The sequence below is a fragment of the Cyclopterus lumpus genome, chromosome 13, assembly GCF_009769545.1.
Source record: "Cyclopterus lumpus isolate fCycLum1 chromosome 13, fCycLum1.pri, whole genome shotgun sequence".
In the NCBI taxonomy this organism is placed as follows: domain Eukaryota; kingdom Metazoa; phylum Chordata; class Actinopteri; order Perciformes; family Cyclopteridae; genus Cyclopterus; species Cyclopterus lumpus.
The window spans coordinates 4,188,610-4,206,188 of NC_046978.1; the positions used below are offsets into that span (position 1 = coordinate 4,188,610).

Below are 17,579 nucleotides of genomic sequence, written 5' to 3' on the forward strand. Positions count from 1 at the left end.
CAAGAAATAATGTTCAAGACATCAGAAAAACATACTTTCACCATCAGCAGATAAAGGCCTAGACATCTTTCTTTAAAGCTGACACACTCTAATTCATGCTGCACAGACGCTCAGACAAATGTACATTACTGAACATGTGTCCTGCAGATGTAGTAGCTATGAAAAAGGCCCTGTTCTGTGTGTGTATATGAGAGAGAGGGAGCAAGTGAGTGAGGGGGAACATGGAGACACAAGAAATACCTGAAGAATCCAAATATATGAGCAGAAGAAAGAAGGGAAATTAAATGAACATTAATCCTCCCACTGCAATTCCCTACTTTTCAGCTTGAGGAGATGAAAGAGGAGCAATGTACTTTCTGATATTTATTTCTTCTTAAACACACAGCTGGAGTTCTGGTCTGGGAGACGGGCCCTGTTTGGGAGGGGACGGGTACCCCTTATGGCCTGGTTTACTAATTAGGCAGAAATATGCAAAATTGAGCCAATGGGGTATTAATGAACTGTTTATTTATCTTCACTCCTCTATGGGAAACACTAGGTTTGGACTAAGGGATGCAGAGGGAGAGAGAGAGGAAGAAAGTGTTGGGTGTGGAATTTTGGACAAATCAGATGAGTGCGTGTGGCCTACTGTAAATAATGTGGCAGTGCTGCCCTTTTGAAAGTGTGGGTGGATGTTTCTGTCATCAGCCCCCTGCGCCACACAGAGGAGGGCTGTTTGAGTTGTTATGTCTGAGAGTGGACAGCACAGGCAAGGCCAAGACGGAATGAACACGACATGGAGGGACACTGTAAGGAAACAGAAACATTTGACAACACGGGACAAAAGCACTAAGAATACAGTATGTGTTGGGAGGAAGTGGCCATATGGGATCACAGCCAATAGAGGTGAATCAGTAGGAGGTTAAGGAGCAGTTAAGGTATGAATGTTTGGTTTGATCATGGCTGCAGATATCACCCCTTTTGACAGACTGAGGAGTCAGTAACGCTAGTGTGAAATGATACAAACTTTAAATTTTCGTCTTCGTTTTTTTGTTCATCCTCCACAGTCTGGCTGCGGCTAGTTGTTGAACTAGCCGCAGCTTATCATTATAAATAAACAAACTTACAATCCATAATTGATTTCCTGCATTGTAATGAGATAAAATGCCAAATGTTATAACAATCTGAAATACATGGCATGTAAATGTTGAATTTCTGTTGAAACGGAGAGTACAGAGACTCCCTGGATGGTCTGTTATCATCGTGACGTTAAGAGTGCAAAAGTAAGGAACTAATAGAAATTGATTAAAGTTAAATGTATGTATGTAAACATTTCTTATTGAAGCAGCTGATATAAGCATGATTAGTCAATAAAAAGACATCTAATTTGAGGTTTCTTAGATTATAACCTGTATTTGAATGGACTCTGTTAACAACATTTTCAAAAGCCAAAGTAAAATCCTTAACAGAGATCAGAGTTAATGCTCGGATTTACCAGTGAGATGCCCCCACAGTAACGGTGGCTTGTTTACGTCTGCTTACAACCCGGATTCATCTTTACTGTAAGTATAAAAACGTACAGTAAAGATGAATGAGTGAGAAAGGAAGCAGGAGATTGGGAGTGGGAGACAGAAGCATGAACAGGAGGGAGAGCCGAGAACTAATAAGCCGTGTGTGTGTGTGTGTGTGTGTGTGTGTGTGTGTGTGTGTGTGTGTGTGTGTGTGTGTGTGTGTTTTGGGATAGGGTAACAGTGCAATCTGTACAAAATTAGGACCCCATTAGAAGTTTGAAACAACTCATGACTTCCATCTGTTCCCGAGGCCTGGAACGTGAGATTGGAGACGACAGGTGTCTAAATGTTTATCAGCCGTGCTGCGTTTATTCCTGAGTCTCTGAGTTGGGAGGAAAAATGAGCCACACTAATCTAATTCAAACTAACATTCACTTTGAAAGGTTGCTGGTGTGACAAGAATAAAACACATGCTGTTCAAAACCATTGGAGTCAGTACAGCATGTGCTGACTTGGCATGTAGATTCCACTCTTCAGCCCCATGGGAATACACACAAATGTAAGCACGTGCATGCACACATGCTAATGCATCAATCTTACCATAGATGGTTGTAGTATGTAATTTAAATAAGCAAGGAGTTAAAAGGATGTTAGGATGTTGACACCAAATTAATTCCAGATCTGCAATAAGTAATATGTTAATAACCAGCAATAAATATAATAGGTTATTCCAGTCCAGGGGCCAACTATTATTATTATTAAATTGTATATATAGAGCCAAAAAAAAGGAAAGAAATGTCCAAGAATCTGGAGGGTTTATTTTAGTATTCCTTTTAGTAAATCACAACATTGCAGGTGGTTGATGATCAAATTGATGACTTGATGACGTTTTTTGAAACTAAAACTACCTTGTCTTTCCATCTTTAACATGAAACCCACGACATTCTTCTCATTTCTCATCATCTCAAATCATTGCATCAGTAGCTGCTGTAAAACATCAGCCATAAAATCTACCAGTTATATCCTAATCTTCACCTGCCAAAGCAACGTTTTCAGCCCTCCCTTTCCTAACCTGTAAATCAGCCCCATTCCTGGATCCCCCTCCACATTTCAGCCCCTGGGGGAAGCAATCGCTCACTGTTGAGGTGTTTTACACAGATTTGTTGCCAATTTGTTGCTTTCCAGTGGAAAAGGTAAATGTAATAATGAGGGGGGAGAAATTCATTAAACATGTGTATGAAATACTTTTCAAGTGCGAGAGGAAGATTCATTGGGATGTTCATACGGCGCATAATCATGCCTCCGTCTGCTCAGCCAGCAATGGCATGAAACATTTAATCTGGGATGAACACTTTCTGTCGCTTTCTCTCTCTTTGGACCCTCTCCCTCTAAACACTCCCCCATCTTCCTTTCTCTTCCTCGATCTCTCTCTGCGACTGCCAGAAACCACAATCATAAAATTATTAAAATGCTGTTTGGCTGCCATTAATCAGTGGTGGTTATAAATCTTTGTGTGGGAAGTGACAGAGCATTAGTCACATACCTCTTGGCCTCAACCGACAGAGAATAATGAGCCACGAGCCGGACCGGGTCAATCATAAACTCATCAAATGCGTCATTTAATTTCTTCATTTAGACAAACACAATTTGTTTATGGGAAAGATATCAGGTGTTGTGGAATGAGAAACGGCGCTGAAACGCTGGTACATTAATCAGGGCTTGATTACACGCGACTCTGCGGTTGTTTATCCTAATTTCATTCATTTCCATCAACAAAGCAAACACAGACGAACACAGCCATTAGTGATGGTTGGGGATGGCACAATTACAGCCGCGTATTAAATAAAGTGATGATGAATGGTCCAATACAAACTAAAACAAAGGAGTTTTTATTACTTCAATTCCATCCCAGCCCATGCCTTCCTGTGTGTGTCTGTGGAGCCTCGTTGGTGTGAAAGGAGAGAAGAAGAAGCTGTTTTAACTTTCCTGCTAGTGAAGGACAGATTGATGAGGGGGAAAAGAGAGAAAAAAAAACACAAACTTTTTTCTTGACTCCTTTGAAATGACAGTTGGTTATATATGATAGCAAAAGACCGCCTTGTACATGAAAACCTCTGTTACAGTTGCATTTCTAATTGAAATCAGTGGGCGAGCTTGTTATAAAAGCAGCTAAAACTGTGAATGTAAAAGAATAAATAAAAACACATTCCATTTACCTACATACTGTAAATACAAACACTGGAGCGTACTTACACCCCCTCACACACACATAAACTGATAAAGATGAAAAAAGTAACAGCAACGTCAGATGGATATGTTGTTTGATGATGTAAAGCTTCAAGAAGTTTTCTGATTCTGTTTGCGGATTATCTGCCTTTTTCTCCATACTGCTGACATTTAGCCATAACAATATCCAACGCTGCTTTAAATAGAGCTGTACAATTAACCACTTATAACTGCATAATATTAATATTAATATATATTAATATTAATAATATAATATGTCCAGGGAACCTGAAAGCAATGGTTGGACATTTTGGGAAATCTGCTTATTCGCTTTATTGACTGCTCCCAGCCAAGAAAATGTCTGGCACATAACCCCCTGTTGTCGTTTGTAGACTTAGCTTTCTGTACCGATTATAAAATGAGACATAACGTGTTAATTTGTGAGCTTTAGACGTGCTGCTAGGCAGATTGTGTTGCCTTTGGACAGCCTTGCCGATAAGTGGTATCAAACCTCTCATCTGATTCTTGGCAAAAAAGTGAATATGCATATTTCCTAAAATTGTCCTTTACGGTGCTCCTGAGTGATCACAAAAAAAAAAGAAGATGTTCAAGGTTGCGACTGATGACAATTCCTTACATTTTTTTAATTTGGATTATATTAATATTTTGACTGCAATAGCAGTTTTCTCTGCATTTGTTGGTAATTGTATGATGCAAGAACCAGATGTAATCTGTGTGTGTCTGTGTGTGTGTCCTTGAGGCTTAACAAATGTGTTGAATGCACACAAACAAAACAGGGAATTGAACCGCCAACCTTGCAATGTTCCGCTCTAACCTCTGAGCTCCTGTCCCCCTCCAAACACTGTACTTTCAAATTAAGCCCTTACTTTCACATGAAGCACCGCAAGCAATCGCCTGTCTTGTGTCTTGACCACCTCATTCATCCCACTTGTCTGCATTTACGCCTGCCATCATGCACGGATGTAGCACAACAAGCGATGTGGCACATTACAGTATCATGAAGCAAACCATTTGCAACTATGGACCTGAGCTTCATTAAACAACAGTCTTAAATTAGGGTACTCTGACTTTATCACACAAAAATGTTGGATATAAAAAAAATGTTTAAACTAGTTATAAAAAGCCAAAATGTGTTCAACTGTAGACGAAGTGACACCAAACAAGCCTCAGAGCTGTTGTTGCCATTGAAAGTAATACAACCAATCAATTCCTTCGCCTAAAGAGCCATTAGAAGAATCTAGTGTGATGAGTACACGAAGGCCAAGGTTGCAGCAGCAACCCATCCTCATCCATCTATAACGGGAACGTTGAACAGCCAGCCATCCATTTTCTATACCCGCTTATTCTTATTCAGGGTCACGGGGGGAGGCCGGGGCTTGTCCCTGTGTTGCACTGGGTGAAAGGTGGGAAAACAAGCAACCATTACGGCACACAGAGACACGTTTAATCCTTCAAGCAATTTGGAATGACAAAAAACCTCACCTGAATGGAAATTAAAAACAGGTGTTCTCCATTTAACTCATTATATGATTTGTTAAATGTGTGTCATAAAACATATTTGGAGATCAATTACAACAAATCTACTTTGATTCAATGTTGTAAATAAATAACACATGCAAACTACCAAGGTGTGAATATTTTTGCGAAAAAGACACTGCAAATATGTTGCCACAGAGGCAGTGGAAATGATGACATCATGTTACTGATTTGAATCATGATCAACAACATCACAGTGATAAACTAAATGCAATTACATTTCTGGCATTATTGTGCAGCTCTGGCCGAACATGAAGAATAATGTGTCAGAGGTTAGAAATTATCACACTTTGCTGCAATCCATTCATGTCGAGTCCGGGGCCAATAAGACAGCTACGTCCATGACAAACACTTACAAACACACACACTTAAGAGATGGTCCAATCCTTCCCCACCTTTTCCTTGCAAAGGTGCCCAAGCAAAAACATCTCCATACCTTCCACATGGTGAGAATTCACCTGCCCTGTTGTTAGCGGCATACACCGTCTTCACTCTCCCCTTCTCATCTCTCACTCTGCATTCTTAGCATTCATTCCCTCTCCACCTCCTCCCAAAAAGCCCAGAGCGCCTGCCAGCGGTCCAAGGTAATTAAATTACTTAGCAAAGTTTACTTAACAGTAAATGGTTAGCAAAATTTAAGGTGATTGCAAATTTGCTTTCATTCCACTTCAATGGCTGGCCTATTTAAGACTCGTCTGCAAATAATTAGCACATACATTTGCATCAAAATCATTTATACCATATGTTGCAAAATTATGGAAAGCAGCAAATTAAAAATATTCTTTTTCTGTTATGGAAATGTCTACACGTTGAGAGCAGAGAGAGAGGAAAGAAGGGGAAGGGGGGGGGGGGGATTTCACCATGTGTCTCTCAACGCCAACAACAAGGAGGAGAGAAAAAAGAGGGAGGAGGAAGGAGGGCGCAAAAATTATTCAGTTTGTATTTGAACATACTCATGACGGTCTTTTTCAAGCGCTCACCAGATGCTGTTTGAAATCTGCCCACAGAAGAAAAACAAAGACTTCTCAATCTCTGACTCTCACACACATACACATAAACAGAATCAGAGAATTTTCTCTAAGTGGCTCTCTCTGGTGCAGTATATATATTGTTCACTGGAGACTCACAGATTGCCATTTTCTTAAACATTTTCCAATCCCAGTCTGACCTGCCGATTCTGATTTTTGCCGATTCTGATTTTCTTTGATAGAACTATAATGGACAGCAAAGGCCCCAAACTAAGGTTTTTCACCATAGTCCCAAATAATAGTTTTAAACAGTCCCTAAATGAGTGTTCACCACAGCAATTCTAAATGTCACCCTTTTACTTTGCTATCTATAGTGGTTACTTGAATCCAAATTCAAATAATAAGGAAAAAAAATCTTGACATTAGTAGTTTTACTTAGAGAAAGTTTGAGGGAGTCCATAATACAGGTCATAATTAATTCTGTAATATCTATTTTGGATTGCTGTGAAAACATCTCCTTTCAAACAACCGTATTTATTCAAGATTTTCACCAAAAACTAGAGCTTGAAATCAAGTCAGTGTATCCTCCGTTAGGTTCATTATAAGCAGGACTGCATGGACTGTATTCCAATAGAAAAGAGTCTCATCAAGTTAGAAGATACAAATGTTGTTGTTTTTTACCTGAGAACCAAATGTTTTCGATCGGTAGCCCATCTATTGGTGAATCGCTATTGTTCACTAACGGCTCCGAAACACTATAACACTTTATAACAGATTACTGATCACATTACACAAATATCAGTCTAAAAATGGGGTATCATGACATTGTTGTGGTTTGCACATTTCCCGACAGGTCTGTGTGGTCTCCAAATTAAGTTCAGTCAATAAAACACACAAGAGAAGTGATACGCGAAGAGATGCAAGCCATGCTGAGACAGGAGTTCTTTCCTCCTATGGCTGATGGCCTTCAGAAGTTACCGTATGTGCGGTGAGTTGCAGCAAAAAAACAAAGGAAGAAAATGACTGAGGGGACACGAGCAGCAAGAATCGTCTGTTCTGCACAGCGTTGGAGGCAAGTAAGGCGTTTCACCATGAAATGCACAATGCTTTGTTTTTTGTTTCAATATAATTTTCCTCCATTTCTCGGGTCCAAGCACAGCGAGGAGCCGTTCTCATTGCCACGCTTGCTGATGTTCTGTTGCAAGCGTTTCGGTCATTGCTGCCGTCAAGGCAGTTATTAAAACTACAGGATTTGGACTCAGACAGATCCAGATATTCAATCAGAGAGCAATCGACTCTCACCAGAACTGCCGTCTATTCGTTGTTTCATAATTTGACATTATATATAAGAATTGATGTCATGTTCTGCAACTAATGATTTGTGAAAATGAATGTTTTGCTTTGCCCAACAAACCCAAATATATTCAATCTACAATGAGATAAATGCAGTGAAATGTATTTACAAATGTGAGAAGCTCTAACCAGAGTGTGTTTGGCATTACTGATTGCCATATGACCTAAAAGATCCTCAGTCAGTTCGCAAAATAGTTGAACACTGATTTTCTGGTTAACTGGTTATCAATGGATTAAAAAAATAAAAATTCAGCTCTAATTGATTCCCTTATTTTAATTAGGGCCGCAACTCACACTTTTTTCCCATTAGCAATTAATCAAACAGCCGACAGTTTGCTTTAGTTGGAACAACAGTATAAAAACATTAATCACTTATCAAAATAGTTGCAGATTAATCTTCTGTTGATGAACTATTATCATTAATTGTTTCAGCTTTTATTTTTGTGTTACAAAACAAAACAGCAGTATATAGTGGAAGATGGGAGGATGAGAGGCCCGGCTTGTAGCAGAGAGAAAGGCAGGGCACAGCATGACCTGAGTTTATTATACCCATAAAACAAACCAAAAATCAATTGTACATAAAACTCTGATCCATACAGTCCTTAGGTCACTCAGTCCGCCCCGCCATTGACAGACACCTTTGACTTCTAAGGCTTATTTCCTACCAAAATAAATAAAATCCTGTTGGAGGTGTAGAGGACCACAGAGATCTCAAACACATCCATTCTTTAAACTCTCATACACATTTTATAGCGTAAACAGACTTGTTTTGAGGGGGTCAGAACAACATCTTGGAGGCACAGGGCTCTTAATGTAAGGAATGGCTCTCTAACGGAGCTTGACAAACCCTTCCATCCATCCCTCCCATCAGGAGGTCAATCTGCTATTAAGTGAGCGGCAGTGGCTGTTAGATAAAAGCTTATTCACATCTCTCTCTCTCTCTCTCTCTCTCTCTCTCTCTCTCTCTCTCTCTCTCTCTCTCTCTCTCTCTCTCTCTCTCTCTCTCTCTCTCTCTCTCTCTCTCTCTCTCTCTCTCTCTCTCTCTCTCTCTCTCTCTCTCTCTCTCTCTCTCTCTCTCTCTCTCTCTCTCTCTCTCTCTCTCTCTCTCTCTCTCTGACATAATTACGACTGTTGACTGGAACAGTGAGGTAATGGCACATAAATCCAGCTGATCAATGGCTACAGAGACTAAATTACAGGACATACCTGCTCCATTATCCTTCCAAAGGACGCCAGGAGACACATTCCTGCATAGATGCAAAGGGAATTTCTGTTGTGTAATTGTTTTGTTTGTTTGAATATGGTGGAGGCTATGTTGTTAAAAGTATAGCTTCATGCTTGAATACAAAAAAGTTAAAATCAACCAAAACTAAAAAGGAAACAAATCACGGCATCAAACTAAATCCCTCTCATATAGCTAACCAGGAAGCATCTCTGCCGATTCGTTAAGTTGAGGCCTTTATAACTGGCGTATAAAAAGTACTGCAGGGTAAACATTAGCCAGTTTTCTCCATGGACTAATGTTTTAATCATTCAACTCCTTGAGTCATGATTAGCCGTTTTATTCTAAATCTCCTTTTTTCTTGCTCTTTCTGATCTTTCACTGAACCTTTATGGTTCCATTAAGAAATCCCTAATTCAGTGGCAGTAATATTGCAGAACACTAAAAACAACCCCCTGAACCTCAGAACAAAATAACCGTATTCTTTAAAAAAAAATGAAGCCGTTATTAAGTTGTTTACCATCTTTTCGCTCAGAAATACACCTCCTTTTTTCAGTTCAAACTGCTCAACGTCTGTTTGTGATGTGCTACTGTTGTTGTTACAATAACACCTTTAGCAAAGAGAACGTGTGGTTAGGAGTTATTACTGGGTAATTCCCTCGTGTTTCTACAGAAACATCCCCTTTGAGATGAAGGTCACTGCTGAGTGGCGTTTGTGACAATCACCGTAGTCATGTCATACAAAAGTGGCGCTACGACCAAAGTGACGTTGATATGACGAAGATGAATAATGTGTGATAACTGTTATTCACTGCCCAGCAAATCATGTCCTGCATACCAGCGATGACTGCTGAGGCTGAGGGAGATGATGACTAAAGTACAGATGTGGCAGAGAAAAAAAATTGAAAGAATGAGAAAGGAGGAAAGTTTAGAGAGGAAAAAAAAAAAATGCAGCCAGGGAAATAAAGAACGAGATTTAGGCCATGTTAAGCACTGGGTCTTGTCTCAGCCTCCCCATCCCCGTCACCTCTTTTCCTGGCAGAACAAAGGGCGGCAGCCTCCTAAATGTGGCGCATTAGCCCTTTAGTTCCAGAGGGGGTAAGGTGACACCCTCCATGTATGTGGTCTGTTCAGCACACATCTGTCAGGGCCTAAGGGGGTGGGCTGGAGCGGTGGGAGGGACAGCGGGTTCTGGAAGCACAAGGGGAAGACAGAGGAAAGAAGCGGAGAGCTCGATAGAAAGAGTGTGCATGCGGGTTTCTTGAGGACCCCTGCTGCGACAGAGAAGCCTAATACCCTGTATTTACTGTGGAAGAATTAGTCCGATCGCATGATGCTGCTAAGCTTGGCTGCCCCCCCCCCCCCCCCCCCCCCCATACTTTGCCTCTTTATGTCAGTCACTCGATCAGAGCAGACACAAACGAGACATACTCCTACAGACATGCTAAGAAACTAACATGCACCATAACATTGGGTAATGTACGTAATAACATTGTTATTACGTACATTTAGTAATAAATGTTCATTTGTGACTGTGGAACGTTTTACGTTCCTCTGGTTATTTTTCTAGTCATTCTCTCTCCTCTCAACTTTCTCAAAGATTTCTTTTATTTTACAATTGTACAACTCAAGTAAAATCAATCACATATTAAAGTTGAATTTTACACCCTTATAAAAACACAAAATGTGTTCACTCATTCACTCATTAATACCTCTGGGAACTGCAGCAGTCAATGTTTTAAGCTTTAATTATGTTGCGTTAGTTATAAACCAAATACTGGTTTGTTTGATGTTATTAAAATCAGGAAAGAGGACCAAATAAATTATAAGTTGAATAACACCCATACAATTTTGTCTATTAATCGTAAAAAATATTTAATAAAATGACAAATCGACTCAATAAATCTTAGCCGAATAAGACTAAAACAACCGGTTAGTCGAAAAGAGAAAACATCTCCCTGCCAACTTCAGCCAGGTGTCAAACTTATACAAACCAAGAGGAAGTTAATTTAGACCAGTGAGACCCTGCCAAGTTCAAGCCTCGGATGAGATCTTAAGGATTGTTTGTTTTGCTGCCGTCAAAGGTTCAAATAAGGAGAAAACTGAGGTTTTGATGACCCCTGGCCCTCAGGTCCTTAGTGGGTGTTCTGCAAACACTCTCTATTGACGTGTGGATAAGGAGAGGCCCGCTGCCGCACACAGTGCTTATGCTCATTTGAGTGGAAATGGACACCGCTCTGAAAAGAGCAAGAACCTAGCAAGTGTCTGAAAAGAGAAGAGTATAATACATATGTACGGGTTTGGTGGGTGCTGTGTTTGCCTGTACGTATATGCACATATGTGTGTGTGTGTGTGTGTGTGTGTGTGAATGAAAGTATTTTAATTTGAGAGTGCTTTGGTTTTGAATGTAGGAAGTACAAGTATTTTAGTGATGCGTGTAGAGACCAGATATACTGACATAATGCCAGATAGTAGACTTTTTGCATAGCTTTTTGTTATGACATCCTCTATACTTTATATACAGTCCAACTATACCCAGTTGAACAACACTGTGCATGAGGGTTCCCTTCAATCTGGTAAATGAATGCTGTGATAAATAATTAAATAATTTCTGTTGACTGCCGTTTTCTAATGGACATCTTTGAAAGTCAAATATTTCAGAATGAATTGTCAATATCATAAATATTTTTATTTAAAGACCAAGTTTAAAGACATCTTATGTATGTAGTTAATGCACATAATGACAAGAATAATGTCTGTTATATTAACCTAAAAGTTTTTTTTTTGTTTTTTTTAAAAAGCATTCAAATAATAGTTGTGAAAATTATCTTATTATTGATGAAATCCGCAAATTAATTTGTCTTGAAAATATGGGGTGTACTGTGTGTGTGTGTGTGTGTGATATGTAGGCCAAGCAGGAAGTGACCCATAAACATATCCATCCAGCTCTTTCATTGGGGGCCAGTGTTGCCCTCCTCCTCTCACCCCACTCGACACACACACGCACCCGCACACGCGCACACGCGCACACGCGCACACACACACACACACACACACACACACACACACACACACACACACACACACACACACACACACACACACACACACACACACACACACACACACACACACACACACACACACACACACACACACACACACACACACACACACACACACACAGCCCCTAGTGAGCGCTAAGCAGGCCAGCGGGCCAGCCGACGGGGCTCATTACAGGTCCACAGAGCCCCCCAACACAAAGGCCTGAGCCGCTTTAGCCATGGGATGATCTGCTCTCTACTGACTAGAGAGTCCATAGACGGACAAAAGCTGGGAGGGAGGGAGGGGATGGGAGAGAAAGAGGTGGAGGAGAGAAGAGGAGAGGAGATCCACAGGCTTTAAGGATGTCAGGAGACCCCGAGAGAGAAAGCCTGGCGGGCGCTCAGAGAGGAACGGAGGGAAGAAGGAGGAGGAGGAGGAGGAGGAGAAGGAGGAGGAGGAGGAAGAGGAGGAGGAGGAGGAGGAGGAAGCTTAAGCTCCACGGCTACGTCAGGACATTAACATTCACACAACCTCCCAACATCTGCTGCTTCCTTCTCGCCCTCCATCCCTCCCTCTTTCTATCCCTATCTCCCTCTGTCCGCTATAAAAAGCTGGAACAAAGACAGTGGGACGGAGAGTGAGAGGACAGATAGACGGGGAGAAAAACAAATGGAGAGAATGAGAAGAGATGTGACAGGGATGAATTTTGAAGATTTGGCAGCTTAGCAGTTGGAGGGTCTGAAGACTTCAGAAAAAACGATATCCCTAATACATCAAATTTTAAAAACATGATTTCAATTAGTGAGTGCAAAACAGGAAAAGCAGCAAAAATAAAATGATGAATCAGTCCTAGTACAAAATATAAACTGCTTTATCAAGTAAAAATCTGTTGTCCTTTTGACTTTTACTGTAGATTGTTATGAGCGATATCATCACAGGCACCTGAAGGCCTGATACAGGCCAGAATGGTCTCTCTGGTTAAGACAGTCTTTGACTGAGCCATAAACCTGTTCTACTTGAAGCCCCTAGGAAAAAGAAGAAAACCAGAGACATGTCCAGTGCATTAAACCCTCTCCGCTAGTCCCACGTTTGGCCCTGGGCCTGTGTCTGCACCAGTCTGGCCCACTGCACTCAAAGCCACATGCTCAATTTTATGATGCTTCTCCACCATTAGTGCAACATTAGCCTTGAGGTGGCAGGGAGAGAGAGAGAGTGGTGTCCAATATACAATTGAGAAAATAATTAAGCAACAGAACACAGAAGTCCAATTGTCCTCTACTTCCAAATATCCCAAATGTTCACACTAACTATGTCTCAACGTATGATGAAGTACGTAAAGTGTAAAGAAAGTTCAAAATCAGTGAAATCACAGAAAGGAATTGCAGCGTTGATCTGTGGCGTACAATAAGGTAAGTCTTAAGTGAAGTTAGTGTGTGGCTGCTGGGTGCTTTATAGATGATGTATAGATGCCTGGTTCTTTCATATATTTCCTGTGGTGAAATTAGAGCTCTGTTTTGAGGTGCTGAGACTGTGTGTGTGTGTGTGTGTGTGTGTGTGTGTGTGTGTGTGTGTGTGTGTGTGTGTGTGTGTGTGTGTGTGTGTGTGTGCGCACACATAACTGTAAACATGAAGACATCTTTCTCCACAGTCAATCTCTGCCTGTCACATCTGGCTCGCAACTCTACCCCTCGAATACACACTGGAATATATACACCGCGTGCATGGTGACAACTATGACTTATGTACTGGGAGGAGTGTTTGAAATTAAGCTGCAGTGAATATGGGCCCAGAAGCACTCAGAGCGGAGAGCAGGAGAGTGTGCGTATGCATTTGTCTGTGTGTGTGTGTGTGTGTGTGTGTGTGTGAGAGAGATTGTGGTGGTGTGTTTGTGTGTGTGTGTGGGGTGGGGTGCTGTGACTGTGTGTGGGAACACACAAGGACTGTCCAGGTCCACAGTGAATGGTGCATACATGAGACTGGAGCTTGTATAGTTGCAAAATATGGCTACAAAATAAAGTCTCCATATTATTCACTGATATATAATATCAATATGTCTTGATATTTACACAAATATATACAAAGTGGCTTTGCAATTAGATTGTTCTAATCAAAACAGTAGCTAGATTAACAAGGTTAAAAAACATTACATTTGAACAGACTACCGCAAAAATCTATCATGTGGACATCGGGCACATTGAGCAGCACAAAGGAGTTGGGTCAGTGGTCCCCGCAGCCTCGTCTAAGGCCTTGTTACTTGGGGTGTCAATCACAAGTTTCATCATGATGTGATATTTGATACATTATTTTAGACAACAATACGACATTGGCTGAAAAGAAAAAACTAAAAGATGATTTGACAATTCATTACTTTGGATGGACATAGACGTGTCGATGGGAATTTCAAAATAAAGATATCTTGAAGATGACGATACAAGCGGATGTTTACTTTGAATTGATTGTCTTTGATCGTTGATCATAAGATTGATACATTGATGGATCAATACACTCGTCTATGTACTTGTTAGGGTCTTTCACCAAACTTCTAAACGGTACACAGCTCAACAAGTTTCTATATGCATAAAAGTAAATAAAGAATCACAATATCTTTAAATATATTACCATAAATACTCTGTAAATACTGCTGACCGCATAACCCTCAGGTGATATCATAGAGGTGTGTTTATGAATGACGGCAGATGTAGTTGAACAAATGGATGTGACATTTGTGTGCAGGCAAAGTGTTGGACCGAACCAATGACACTGTCATCCCCAGTGCCATGCCGCTGTCATGGTGGAACAGGTAAAGTGACAAGAAAGCGATCTGCAACAGTGAGGCAGACTACAGGCCCCTCATTTTTGTATGAGTAATCTCACTCTCTGCCTTTAAGTTAGCATCCCTGAATGAGTGAGTGCGTGACCACAACCGGCAACAGCTCTGAACCACATTGGAACAAAAAAAGAAAGAGAACAATCCTCCCATCTTACCTGCAGCCTGCAGGGCCATGTGCATTCGGACTTTAGCCTGCTCTGCTGGAGTCTGCAGAAGAGTAACCGACAGAGAACAAAAACAGAAAATTAGTCATCAATAATAATGCGACATTACAATTGACTAACAAAGAGTGTCTCACTCAAGACATCTACAGAACAGAGCCTTGAGCTGGTCGGTGCGCAGTATGTTCAGAAGGACGGACGCTCGTTAACGCAAAGGATCATCTACCTGTTTAGTATCCCATCATTCATAACAGGACACACAGCCTCCACACTGACACAACGTTATCTATGTAATCTGTAAAACCGTTGTGTCCCTTAGGCTGCAATATCTTTTACCCTTGATAATCTTTAGCTGCAACCATGAGAGTGAATGTTCCCCCTTAAACTGTCCTCACAGAGCACCAAGGGACAACTTTACCAATCTACTAGTCTAATCATCTGTAAAAAAGAAAAACCTGCTGGTGAAAAACAGAAAGCAACAACATCTCCGACACACCAGGGAGAATCAATGAGGAAGAGATGAAGAGAAATTTAGAGACAAAGAGAGAGAGTGAGAGGAGAAGAGAAGAGAGAAAACAAAAGCTGCTGTAACAAGTCTTTGGAGAGTTGGATAAGAGGGCACAGAGAGCACATTTTACAAAGATCACAGCCAAAGACTCAATATATTCCCCATTGTGTGTGTGTGTGTGTGTGTGTGTGTGTGTGTGTGTGTGTGTGTGTGTGTGTGTATCTGAAACGCTTAGCGGGCATGAATGGGGGGAGGGCCTTGTGCTTTGACAGCTGTATTGGGAGGTGCAGCCCATTTTCCTGACATGCCCTCAAAAGGGTCTTGCTGTAATTCCAATATCACTGCTATTAGATTTGAGGGTCTTAATTGTCAAGGAAGAATGATGGCTACGACAGGGCTGTAAAAGGCGAGCAGGCTGCAGATTGCTCTCGGAGGGGTTTTTTCCGGCGCTGCCGTGGCACGGCGGCCCTCGTTACCATGCAGCGGTGGAGACTGTGTAGGATTAGAGAGAAATTAAATGCTAATGGGGATGGGATCTGAATCTGCTGCCTGGGAGCATCATTTAGACGACAGGGCCGGGCGTTGCTGACAGGCAGCCTCCCTCCTCCTCCTCCTCCTCCACAGACAACCTACATCTTCCTCGAACCAACCCTTCTCCCGTGTACCCACCCCACACACAGCAAAAAATCTGATTTATCAAACTGTAAACTTGTCACTTTGTAAAAACGTCACCTTTCGGTGCAGCCAGGGAAATATAATGACCCCCTTTAATGTAGCGATGTCAGGGTGCTGTATTCTAGATGGAACGCACATCAAGGCACTGCAGACAGACTGACGCACACTTAATGCAACATCGATGTGTGTGTGTGTGTGTGTGTGTGTGCATGTGCGTGCATGTGTTGTGTGCGTGCGTGTGTATCCCCTGTAGCAGGTGACATAGTGGATCACGCTCACGCTGACTGGCACTGCTCGACAGCTGAAATTACTAATCACTGTTATGATGAGAAGAGGAGGAATACTTGAGGCCTTCACCCACACAGACGTATACACACACACACACACACACACACACACACACACGCTTTCTATTACCCCTCAAAGTGATATGGGCCAAAATGTGCCTTTTTGTGCTTTTAAGCATCTTCTTCACAGCAAAAGCAGGATTACATGCTATAAAATAAAGGTCCTGGCCTGGGAAGGATTCAAACCCAATTAAATGGTCCAGGGTTTATCCTGCTGAACAATAAGAACGACACAGGAATCAGTCTTGGTGCAACCAGTCTTTACACATTACGTCTTAACTAACCTGATCATTGTGTGCTGTGCAATCATCTTAGTTACAGTTTTTCAAAACGCCCCCGTCAGTAATTACATTAGCATTTGTTTACATAGGCCTGAAGGCATGTGTAAATCCATGCATCCTCGATGCACGCACACGCACACACACACACTTTTGCCGGCTGCGGGTAACTTAACACTGAATCACACAGAAAAGAAAACTACTGCTGCGTTGTCTGCCGCCGTTAAAACTTTCAAGCAACTTGTTGTCCTTCCAACACAAATAAGTGATGATTCTGCATTGAATAATTCTTTTAATAAATGCAGAAAAGAGACGACAGAGAAAAATCAGGACAGGCGTATGCTTCCTACCTGAAGAACTAAATGAAGGCAGAAACAGGCCAATTAATATCAAACTATCAAAGGATGTAAAAGATACTCTGAAGTCAACTCACAACTAAGCAAACATAAATGATACAGAATCCACACACATGTGCACGCGCACAACATTGCATGTCATTCATTGCTTCCCAACTAACTCTCAATTTTTCTCTCTAATTCACACAAGCGTGCCCACTTTCTCGGTGTGTAATTCATTAGTAAAAAAATAAAAAGGCGTTAATTGTGCTCCCCAGAGGCGGAACTGTGTTCCTCAATTAGAACTGCGCCATTCCGACTCACACAAACAAACATGAGACTCTGAGGGAAGGACTTTGTGTGTGTGTGTGTGTGTGTCTATTTAGAGGGAGAAAGTTGGGAGTGTGTGTTGGAAATGAACAGCACAGGGGCTGTGAGGAAAGAGGAAACAGACAGAGGGGGACAAAAGACAAGGTAGATTTCTTTTTTTTCAGCGCTTCAGAGACAAACGGCGGGAGAGTACGACAAGAAGGAAAGGTTATAGTAAGAAATTAAAAGATGATGGAGAACGAGAAGAATACGGA

At 41.4% G+C, this 17,579-nt stretch overlaps 1 protein-coding gene across 1 annotated transcript in view; it reads right to left on the reverse strand.

The window, feature by feature from the left end:
• Positions 1–17,579, reverse strand: part of rsrc1 (arginine/serine-rich coiled-coil 1) — a 106,011-nt gene that overhangs the window by 39,825 nt on the left and 48,607 nt on the right. Inside the window, exon 6 of the mRNA XM_034549092.1 lies at positions 14,847–14,898. Within this exon, the coding sequence (XP_034404983.1) occupies positions 14,847–14,898 (52 nt within the window). The remainder of the gene's footprint in view (positions 1–14,846; positions 14,899–17,579) is intronic.